The sequence below is a fragment of the Xenia sp. Carnegie-2017 genome, unplaced genomic scaffold, assembly GCF_021976095.1.
Source record: "Xenia sp. Carnegie-2017 unplaced genomic scaffold, XeniaSp_v1 HiC_scaffold_20, whole genome shotgun sequence".
In the NCBI taxonomy this organism is placed as follows: Eukaryota; Metazoa; Cnidaria; class Anthozoa; order Malacalcyonacea; family Xeniidae; genus Xenia; species Xenia sp. Carnegie-2017.
Window position 1 is genome coordinate 15,831,317 of NW_025813483.1, and position 11,815 is coordinate 15,843,131.

Genomic DNA, 11,815 nt, shown 5'->3' on the forward strand with positions numbered 1-11,815 from the left:
ATATTTAAACAAAATTAAAGTCTAGTTTCTAATTTCAATATCGTCTTATGAATCCTAACCTATACAACATCATGCATCGTTACTTTTCATAACGCTAAAAAATCTAAATATTCTAATGAATATTTTATATTTAAACGCATAGAAGGATTACTTATTGCCTTTGTGAAAGGTGACAAGCTTCAAAGGAGCCATGCAATCACAATGAAAAATTTTAGTCATGACGTAAATTAAAGAAATGTTAACATGTTTAAATTCGTGTGTTTTCATTTCAACGAAAACTTAGTCACTAAGGGTCTAAGGGGCTGATTACATCAGCCCGGTAGCCGCGATTTAGCGAAGCGTTAAATCATTTGGGCAAATGGAAAAGATTAAATACTTCACACACAACAAAAAACTTATTTGAGAAATTTCTCTATGCTCTGACTTTAAAATGAAAACAAATAATTTAGCCTGATTTGAAAATTACAGATAAAATGACTTATGACGCTTAAGAAAAGGTTGTAAGTCTTGCGCTTGAAGTTTTTTCAACTTTCCCTGACTCAAAATCATTTCACCCCTCGCTAAGGGATCCTTTTCCTTCGTTTGAAATTACCATAAGAGTGCATTGTAAATTATTATCTATCAAAACGGAGATTCATGAAAACAGTAGCCCCTTTATTGGTTGATGATGCCGGTCTTCGTGTTTAGAATGGTATAAACATATTGAATGGACATCGCACAACGGCTTATGAATGTATGAACATGTTATTAAAATATTTATCATCCACATGATCGCATTTTCCGATCCGGAAACATTTATGTAAACGAAGCAAATATTGGTTCTCAAACAACATAATAGATGCTTATCAAATATGCACTTCACCCACGAAAGCAGCAACGAACGAACGAAAAAGTGAAAGAAAAAGTCAACCATGAAGGCTGTGACAATGATCATGTTAACATGTTCTGTCTCTACTTTTGCAGTGAGGTAGGAGTTTTTGTCGTGGTTTTTTTTCCAGCTTTTAAGATCAGAAGACAAACAGTTTGTAGAAGGATTTACAAAATGTCAGTACGCGTTTGGAATGTGCAATAAGTGTACTTGAGTAGACAAGCATTATATGAGAAGTCAACAAGAGCATCCAAAATAGAAACAAAAGTTTTGATTTTAAATCAACCAAGCAATCACAAAGCATTAGCTTTTGATAGGAGGATTGATAAACACGAACAATCACCATTGTTCACTTTCATAACATCACGTTCAATTTAGATTACAGTGGCAAAGAGAAAGAAAGCCAGCCGTCAAACGAAGTCTGGGTGAGTGAACTCACTGAATTTACAGTGAGATCATAAACAATCCTCATGTTGGATCAATGATATCTTGGCACAAATGTTTACAATGAAAAATCAAACGATTAACGATTAATCATATTCAAATATTAGCATAAACTGTAAAAACCTCTCACTTTTATATTCAGGTCCTTTGCAGGTTAACCGTGGTCAGGTGACCTTTGATTCAGAAGGTAATGATAATCCAAACAGCATTTATTTCAGTCGTAAACCTCACGTTCCCAGCTCAGCATCAGGTATAACTATTGGTCGTGGTTATGATCTCAAATTGCGTAAACAATCTGAGGTATATAATGACTTAACAAACAGCGACATGTCGTCCTCGATTGCTCAGAAATTCTCTTATGGTATTGGATTGAAGGGAGATTGTGCCAAAAATTACCTCAAGGTAAGTATATAGCTTGCAACGAGGCATTTAGGGTGTAAAAATATCTTCGGCGTCAAACACGAACCATCAATAATTTTTACCCATTTACTTTCTATAAAAAGATGAAATACCAAACGTTTATGACTTCCATGTTTTTCTTGGTATCAGCATTGATTTATCGACTTCATAGAGCTATCATACGATTACCATACATCATACAACTACCATACATCATACAACTACCATACATCATAAAATTACCATACATCATACAACTACCATACATCATACAACTACCATACATCATACAACTACCTTACATCATACAACTACCATACATCATACAACTACCATACATCATACAACTACCATACATCATACAACTACCATACATCATACCATACATCATACAACTACCATACATCATACCATACATCATACAACTACCATACATCATACAATTACCATACATCATACAACTACCATACATCATACAACTACCCTACATCATACAACTACCATACATCATACAACTACCCTACATCATACAACTACCATACATCATACAACTACCATACATCATACAACTACCATACATCATACAACTACCCTACATCATACAACTACCATACATCATACAATTACCATACATCATACAACTACCTTACATCATACAACTACCATACATCATACAACTACCATACATCATACAACTACCATACATCATACAACTACCATACATCATACAACTACCATACATCATACAACTACCCTACATCATCCAACTACCATACATCATACAACTACCATACATCATACAACTACCATACATCATACAACTACCATACATCATACAATTACCATACATCATCCAACTACCATACATCATACAACTACCATACATCACTACCCTACATCATCCAACTACCATACATCATACAACTACCATACATCATACAACTACCCTACATCATACAACTACCATACATCATACAACTACCCTACATCATACAACTACCATACATCATACTTACCATACATCATACAACTACCATACATCATACAACTACCCTACATCATACAACTACCATACATCATACAATTACCATACATCATACAACTACCTTCATCATACCATACATCATACAACTACCATACATCATACAACTACCATACATCATACAACTACCATACATCATACAACTACCATACATCATACAACTACCATACATACATACATCATACAACTACCATACATCATACAACTACCATACATCATACAACTACCATACATCATACAACTACCATACATCATACAACTACCATACATCATACAACTACCATACATCATACAACTACCATACATCATACAACCCATACATCATACAACTACCATACATCATACAACTACCATACATCATACAACTACCTACATCATACAACTACCATACATCATACAACTACCTACATCATCCAACTACATCATACAACTACCATACATCATCCAACTACCATACATCATACAACTACCATACATCATACAACTACCATACATCATCAACTACCATACATCATACAACTACCATACATCATACAACTACCATACATCATACAACTACCATACATCATCCAACTACCATACATCATACAACTACCATACATCATACAACTACCATACATCATACAACTACCATACATCATCAACTACCATACATCATACAACTACCATACATCATACACCATACATCATACAACTACCATACATCATACAACTACCATACATCATACAACTACCATACATCATACAACTACCATACATCATACAACTACCATACATCATACAACTACCATACATCATACAACTACCATACATCATACAACTACCATACATCATACAACTACCATACATCATACTACCATACATCATACAACTACCATACATCATACAACTACCATACATCATACAACTACCATACATCATACAACTACCACTACATCATACAACTACCATACATCATACAACTACCATACATCATACAACTACCATACATCATACAACTACCATACATCATACAACTACCATACATCATACATCATACAACTACCATACATCATACAACTACCATACATCATACAACTCACCATACATCATACAACTACCATACATCATACAACTACCATACATCATACAACTACCATACATCATACAACTACCATACATCATACAACTACCATACATCATACAACTACCATACATCATACAACTACCATACATCATACAACTACCATACATCATACAACTACCATACATCATACAACTACCATACATCATACAACTACCATACATCATACAACTACCATACATCATACAACTACCATACATCATACAACTACCATACATCATACAACTACCATACATCATACAACTACCATACATCATACAACTACCATACATCATACAACTACCATACATCATACAACTACCATACATCATACAACTACCATACATCATACAACTACCATACATCATACAACTACCATACATCATACAACTACCATACATCATACAACTACCATACATCATACAACTACCATACATCATACAACTACCATACATCATACAACTACCTACATCATACAACACCATACATCATACAACTACCATACATCATACAACTACCATACATCATACAACTACCATACATCATACAACTACTCATCCAACTACCATACATCATACAACTACCATACATCATACAATTACCATACATCATCCAACTACCATACATCATACAACTACCATACATCATACAACTACCATACATCATACAACTACCTTACATCATACAACTACCATACATCATACAATTACCATACATCATCCAACTACCATACATCATACAACTACCATACATCATACAACTACCATACATCATACAACTACCATACATCATACAACTACCATACATCATACAACTACCCTACATCATACAACTACCATACATCATACAACTACCATACATCATACAACTACCATACATCATACAACTACCATACATCATCCAACTACCATACATCATACAACTACCCTACATCACTGTCCAACAATACACCATAAGTAAGCCTACAAACATACATATATAAAGTAGGGACTATATATACATGTACATACATAAGGACTACCATAAATACGTCATAGGACATAACATCATGCATTACCATATATTACTCATACTACTTTGCCACATGGTCGCAAGTCTTGTAAACTAAAGAAGACTGTTACTGTCTTTTATGTATTATTTAAAGAGGTGTCAGTTGCACAGTGAAATCTTACTATTTTGTAAATTAACACAGGCACACAATCTAGAGAATCACATAATCAGTCATGAAGAACAAAAAAAACTTTTCTACATTGCATATGACGAAATAGCTGCTGATGCAAAACGACTAGCAACAAAATCAGATGTCCAACGGGCTTACGGTGTCACAAACTGGGCACAACTAAATCCATCAATCAAAGAGATTGTCGTGGATCTAAGATATCGCGGCGACTATACACCGACTACGAGAAGAAAAATCCAACGGGCAGTTGCTGCAAACAATCTTCCACTTTTTACACAACTCATGAGCGACTCAACATATTGGTTAACTACGATAGGAGTGCCTCGAGATCGCTTTCAACGTCGTGTTGATGCTTTGAAAAAAGCTGGGTAAAAAGAAGACGAGGTCGAACTTTTTTTTTGGTTGTTTTGTACCTTTTCAATAGCAAGTAATTATTATGTAATTAAACAAAACCAAACAAAATACATTAAAGAATTTTCCACCAAGTCTTACTCTAATAAATTTTTATTCTTCACCTTACCTCAACCATTAGGATTTAAAAATCGAATTTAAGTCACAGAAATAGTGAAATCCCAGTGCTATATTAATAAAATATGCAGTAAAGATACGTACAGACCATATTACACTATAAGCTTGTTTTTTGTTGTAATGTTCCCGTGTCAGCCCAGTAATCTTGAGTGGAACTCTGGCGTCTTAAAGCATATTTTCTCTTGCTTAACTTTCTTGCTCTCAGTATAATCAAACTAGCAACAACCAACGCAAGGAGAACAACAAGCGCACAAATGATGTAATGAATTGTAAGATCGCCTTCTTTACGTTCATTGGAGGAAATTGTTAACACTTCAACGCTTTTCTGCAACATCACGCCCTTTGTATTACGTTTAACAGTTGAAAGGAAAATGTTTATATTTTGATCGTTTATTCCCGAACTTGGACTAGATTCATAAAACATGTAGGCCAAGACAGGGATTGGTTTACTTGTTGATGCCAAGATTGTTTGTAACTGGTCAATAGCATCTGCGTGATAATCCGAGCTTTCCAAGGGAACATCAGTTATTGACGTCACATGTGTCCTAACCAATGGTGACGTCACTGAAAGCAACTTCGAAGCTAAAAGTGTTTCATTGGTCACAATTGTTGGTGAAAAGGTTTTTGTGATGAATGGAGTGTTACGCAAGAAGAGTCTTGTGTCATTGGTTGAAGCTTTTTTTGGAAATGGACATGATTTTAAAAACTTTCCTCTGGCTGATATTCCATCAGAACTCTTGTTGTAATTAAGTATTACATGATAACCATTGAAGACAAATTCCTGTAAACAACCTTCAAAATTATTAAAATTTTTCCTACCGCCAAGAGTGAAAGATGTTTTTTCAGATGGTAGATGAAATTTGTCAAAAGAACCTTCGGTTTTCCCACTCGCCCTATCAGAATCATCGACAGTGAGATTAACCATTCGCCTGGCACGTTCCAATCTCACGTTATGCCATTGGTTGTCGTTATAAAAGTTCTTATTGGTTACAATTGTTACACTACCGGAACCTAAGTTCACTGTTACAGCAATTCTACCGTTGTAAAATTCGAGACGTAGATAGTCTCCTTTATGAGCCGTAGAAAATATCTCACCGTTACGTTGGCTCGAACGAACACGAATGAAAAAGTCTGTTCTTTCTAAAGCAGTCTTAATATTTGACGACAATATGTCAAAGATAACACCTTGCTCCGGAGTGAGTCCAACAACAGGTAATTCTATAACATATAAGGACAATGAGAACAAACTTGAGCAATGATGAGATGAAGTCAGCCCACAGTTGGTCATATTATGGAATGTAAACTGCGCATTAAGATTTTTACTTCCACACGAAGACAACATTTTTATATGTAATAAGTGACCATTTTTGCCGGATGCAAACACCACTTACATTTGTTATAAATTCAAGCTTCAAAATTACGAGATAAATGTTTGCACTAAAAGGATGCTCAAGCAACATCCACAAAATAAAAAAATAAAAAGTACATCCCCTACCATACCTTTTTGTAACAAACAATGAAAAAATAATAATCGATAGCCATTTCATTTATTACATTTCCACCAACCTTTTTCACAGAACTTTCCATAGTAACCAGTAGATTCACAGAGACAATCAGACATGGCAAACCTGTTCACACAAACACCGTTATTTTGACATGAATTGTTCAGCTTACATGCGTCTTTGCATTCGTTATCCATCGCAGACGAGCTTAACACCTTGGGAGAACTGATGTCTGTGGAGTTTCTACCAACATCATATAGATACAAGTCCTCAATGCATCCCAAGAATCGAGCCTTAAACTTTATTTCATCGTGAGATAATGAAAATAAACCAACATGATTTGAAATGCCACCAAAATAGGTAGCGCTTTTCAATTTCATTGAGTTTGTAATGTTAAAAACTGCTTGCACTTCATTATTGAGTTTGAACATTACATGTTGCTTACTTATTTTTAAATCAATTTTATGCCAGCGTAAATCGTTGACATCATATGTCGATGTAATTTTCAATGTTTTGCCAGTTTTCTCCCGCATTTCAAAAACAAGAAGCTTTCGATTGATGTAAAATGTAAGATAGTTTCCTTCTCCCATATCATCAACATAAAACAAGAGACCAGCATTGACATACGTTTTAAAACGAAAACCAACTAAGATCACACCATCTGCGTTTGCGTGTAAAGGCTCAAATTCCACAAACGATGTTTGCAAGTTAAACAGAGAAAAACCTGAAGCGGTAGTGATGCACAAAAACAAGACGAGATGAGGCATTCTTTGCGCAGCAAAATGCACAAATTGCTTCGTTGCTAGAAAAATCTCCTGTGACGTAGCTCAAGAAGATTTATAACCTTCAAGATATCCAGCCGAATAAACTTATATGATGTTCAAATGTTTATGTTTTCCAGTAAGGTATTCGTGATTTAAAAAACAATAATCAAAACCTACACATCAATATGAAAAAGTTTCAACACTAAACATCAAATGACAAGTGTGTACACTAAAACTTGTACAATAATCTAATTCAGACAATTCATTGTCAGCAGTGAACAGGTGTCGATCAAAGTCTGAGAACATAAAATGTCCACGCTAACGGGGGGTAAATTGCATTATTTGTCAACGCAAATCTCAAAAAACTTCAATGTTTTTATGTGAAAATAATCTAAAATACCTAAAAGCAATTCTTTTTCAGAATTTCATTTGTAGAAGGCCGGTGAGTTTTAATTCAGTTTATCGTTCCCAAATTAACACATGTTTTTTAAATATTTGACAAAAATCCCGCAGTGATTGACTGAAAGTTTTTCTGTTTCTCTAAGTCGTACAACCATCGCAAGTAATTCATGGACTTTTTCAATAAGAATGAAAGAAAATAAATTATTTGTAAAAATTTTCAAATATATAAAATAATACTGTCCAAAAACTTGTCTTTTCCCCCCACATAAATGACACAATATCGCTTGTCACTTTGAAGCAAAGAATGCAGACACAATAAAACAACTCAGCAGATTTGCAACGAAGGATGCAAATACTTCACGGGAAATTGAAAATTCGTGAGCGCCAATTTGATATATAAGAATACGAGTATAATCAAGTGTCCAGCGGCTATACACCATAAAACGTTGGAACGATGTCCTACATTTCTTTAACTCGTCTCTAGCAACAGCTTCGACGCAACATTTGGACATAGTAACAAAGGAGATGAAAGAAGAGCTGGTATGTAGTTGATGGTCGATATTGCGAAGAAGATCGTTCGTTTTAAAAATAAGTAACAGTTGACGAGGAATGCGGTTTAAAACGGTTGAAATATGATTTAGATTCGTCGCTATAGATTCTCGCAATTCTTGGAGCTATAGGAACAAAGCACAAAAGATTTATCTCCGGGAAGGATAACAGACGAGTTCCGCTCCGCATTAGCTGATATTTCGGCGCGTACGATACTTTGAAGTAATCACTAATCCACCAACTCGGATAATCTTAAATAATCACTAATCCACCAACTCGAATAATCTTAAAATAATCACTAATCCACCAACTCGGATAATCTTAAAAAATCACTAATCCACCAACTTGGATGATTTTAAATAATCACTAAGCCACCTACCTCATCTCTTGACAGTGCTGTATTATTTCTAATACCGCCTACGACTGTGTTCCATGTTCTTGCAGACAGCATACACGCAAATATCCCATAGTATTCCTCAACATCCATTCTCCTACTATACTCTTTTATCCCTTCCAAGTCAGCTGACATAATTGCTTGCCAAAGTTTACAATAGTTTATTCTTAAGTCGTCCGTTAGTACCTAAAAAACATTGAAAACTTTTATCAGTAACACATAAAGAAAAAGAAATTGAATTTCTAAAGGTCTTACTTGATATAGACCGTGATCTAGCAAGACAATTTCCACATCCTTCCTGCTGTTCTTTCGAATCAATATATTTCCAGGGTGGGGATCACAATGTATATAACCTTGTACAAATATCATCTCGCTGTATATCTTGCCAACTTTACTTGAAACCTTCAATAAAGAAAAGCAAATCTAACAAAAGAAATTGAAGACAAATGAATACAAGACGATTACTTAACCTCTTTGGAAGAAATGTTATGATACTTCATGTAGTCGAAATCGTTAACGTGACCACCTTCACAAAATTCCATCGTCAGAATTCTTTTGCTGGAATAGTTCCAATAAACTTTAGGAATCTACAGAAATATTTAAAATTTGAGCTAACAGTCAGAGTAAAAATGTGCGCTAATGAAAATGTCATTAAAAGATACAGTTGCTACCTTTAAAAAGTCTAATTTTGAAAACCTTTCTTGCAGTTTTTCTGAGTTCTTTCCCTCATGAAGAAAGTCAAGTTCCAATGGCAAATTTTTCTTTGTCTCCTCGACAATCCACATAAATTGAAATTCTGGAAACAGTCTTGCCACAAGGTTTACTAAAAACTGAATACAAAAGACAAAAAATGTATTCTACTAAGGGCACAATTCAATAGCTCTTACAAATCAACCTTGTATGGTGGGGTATAGTTTTTATCTTGAATGTCGATTTAATTGTTTATGAAAACTCATAAGCTCCTAATTTTATGACATCATTTGTAGTAAAATTCAAAAAAGAAATGACATACTTCCATTGTCTTCACATCACTTGTTGAATGATCATGAATATCCTTATGTTGCACCTTGACAGCAACTGAACAACCATCCTTTAAAATGGCCTTATGAACTTGAGCTAGGGACGCTGACCCTAAACATGTTTTTGAAATAAACATGATTATTTTAATGAAATATACCCAAATTTTGTTTAAAGGATGAAGATTGCATCCAAATTTTACCTCATACCAATTGGCTCGGTATCAAAATATTCAAATATTTCTTCAGGAAAACTTCCAAGTTCTTTTTGAAAAACGGAATTAATATCTGCCATTGAGCTTTTTGGTGCAGAATGATGAAAAACTTTAAGAACTTTTGTATATTCACAAGGAAGCAAATAATCAAGAGAGCCTAGATGTTGTCCAATTTTTATGTACAGTCCAGCATTAATGCAGCATAAATTACGAAGTCTTTCAGCTGACCTGGAATGCACCTATATATATATGTATGTGGTGATAAAATAAAAGATATAAACAGTAGAAATAGCACATATACACACCATCAAATGTTAATTTAAAGTAAAACCTGAGATTTGAGTTTATCCCATAGTTCAGATGATCCATCTAATCCCCAAAGTGTCTTCTTATAATCATAACTTATTTGAGCAACCTATAACACAATAACATCGTTTATAAGTTTGCGTTGACATACTCTTTTTCCACATTGTTGATGGTATTCAAACATTTGCTTAATTTCAACAAACAGTATGCCCACATTGTTTGCTTGATTAGCTTCATATAGGATATGTTAAGCTGGATTAAAAAGTTGGAAAAATACCCAAACAATAAATATAAATATACAGATAGCTAAACGTTCAAAATGCACACGGAGAAATTCTTGGCACGAGATAAAGAGATGACCAGTTTGGTTGCCCTGGACTCTGCAGGACAGTTGAAATAATATGATAGTGCATATTCTTGGATTTAAACGTTGCATAAAACATACCGTGAAGGCAGTTCTTGTAAACCTCACAACAGCTTGACCTGTAACTGCCGGACTACCTTCAGACATTCCACCAACTGCACCCAGAACACAAATAGCTGTACCGGTTACCATTGACCCAACGTAAAGTAACTTTCTTTTCATTTTTGAACAAGTACATATAGTGCAATGCATAGAATTTCAAACGTTTTATCAATAATTCACAATAAACTTTTAGTTTTATTACATAAGAGGGATTTTCTTACATAATCTTTTTTTCTTGATATAGAAATTTCGGCCATAGTTAATTATATTGCTTAGTGGTCAGCGGTGTCAACAGTCGTTTTTTACTGCATTTTGAAAAATACTTTCAACGAACATTTTAACTTATGAACTTAACGAGCGCCTATTATTATCTGTTTGTAAGTTCTAAATAGGGCTTTTGTCTTGCTCAGTTAGGTAAACCGAAAAGATAAAGCAGATCTAGAACCTGTAAAGACATTCTTAGTTGCTACAGTACCCATCTGGTCGTTGTTAAGGCCTAAACCTTTTGATACAATAATCACAACCACAAGAATGGGACCAACCTGTAAGAATTCAATGAAGTACTATTAGTTTTGTCCTTGCCCATTTTTTTTAAGACATTGCTCCGTTATAAACATTTTAGCCAGAAGTTCCTCAAC

The 11,815-nt window shown here is 34.5% G+C and overlaps 3 protein-coding genes across 3 annotated transcripts; 1 reads left to right on the forward strand and 2 right to left on the reverse strand.

The window, feature by feature from the left end:
• The first annotated feature begins 829 nt into the window (after positions 1 to 829).
• Positions 830 to 5,520, forward strand: LOC124442265. Its single transcript, XM_046992766.1, has 4 exons — positions 830 to 967; positions 1,247 to 1,293; positions 1,455 to 1,714; positions 5,048 to 5,520. The coding sequence occupies exons 1-4, from the start codon at positions 912 to 914 to the stop codon at positions 5,405 to 5,407; spliced, it is 723 nt and encodes a 240-aa protein (XP_046848722.1). The 5' UTR covers positions 830 to 911; the 3' UTR covers positions 5,408 to 5,520.
• Positions 5,521 to 5,523: 3 nt separating this feature from the next.
• On the reverse strand, positions 5,524 to 7,992 carry LOC124442263 (neurexin-1-like). The gene is made up of 2 exons (XM_046992764.1): positions 7,130 to 7,992; positions 5,524 to 6,781 (listed from the first exon to the last, which is right to left on the reverse strand). The coding sequence occupies exons 1-2, from the start codon at positions 7,830 to 7,832 to the stop codon at positions 5,661 to 5,663; spliced, it is 1,824 nt and encodes a 607-aa protein (XP_046848720.1). The 5' UTR covers positions 7,833 to 7,992; the 3' UTR covers positions 5,524 to 5,660.
• Positions 7,993 to 8,252: 260 nt separating this feature from the next.
• Positions 8,253 to 11,691, reverse strand: LOC124442264 (aarF domain-containing protein kinase 1-like). The gene is made up of 9 exons (XM_046992765.1): positions 11,157 to 11,691; positions 10,737 to 10,820; positions 10,401 to 10,644; positions 10,187 to 10,305; positions 9,846 to 10,004; positions 9,645 to 9,761; positions 9,430 to 9,576; positions 9,160 to 9,360; positions 8,253 to 8,905 (listed from the first exon to the last, which is right to left on the reverse strand). The coding sequence occupies exons 1-9, from the start codon at positions 11,325 to 11,327 to the stop codon at positions 8,519 to 8,521; spliced, it is 1,629 nt and encodes a 542-aa protein (XP_046848721.1). The 5' UTR covers positions 11,328 to 11,691; the 3' UTR covers positions 8,253 to 8,518.
• Between the last annotated feature and the right edge of the window lie 124 nt (positions 11,692 to 11,815).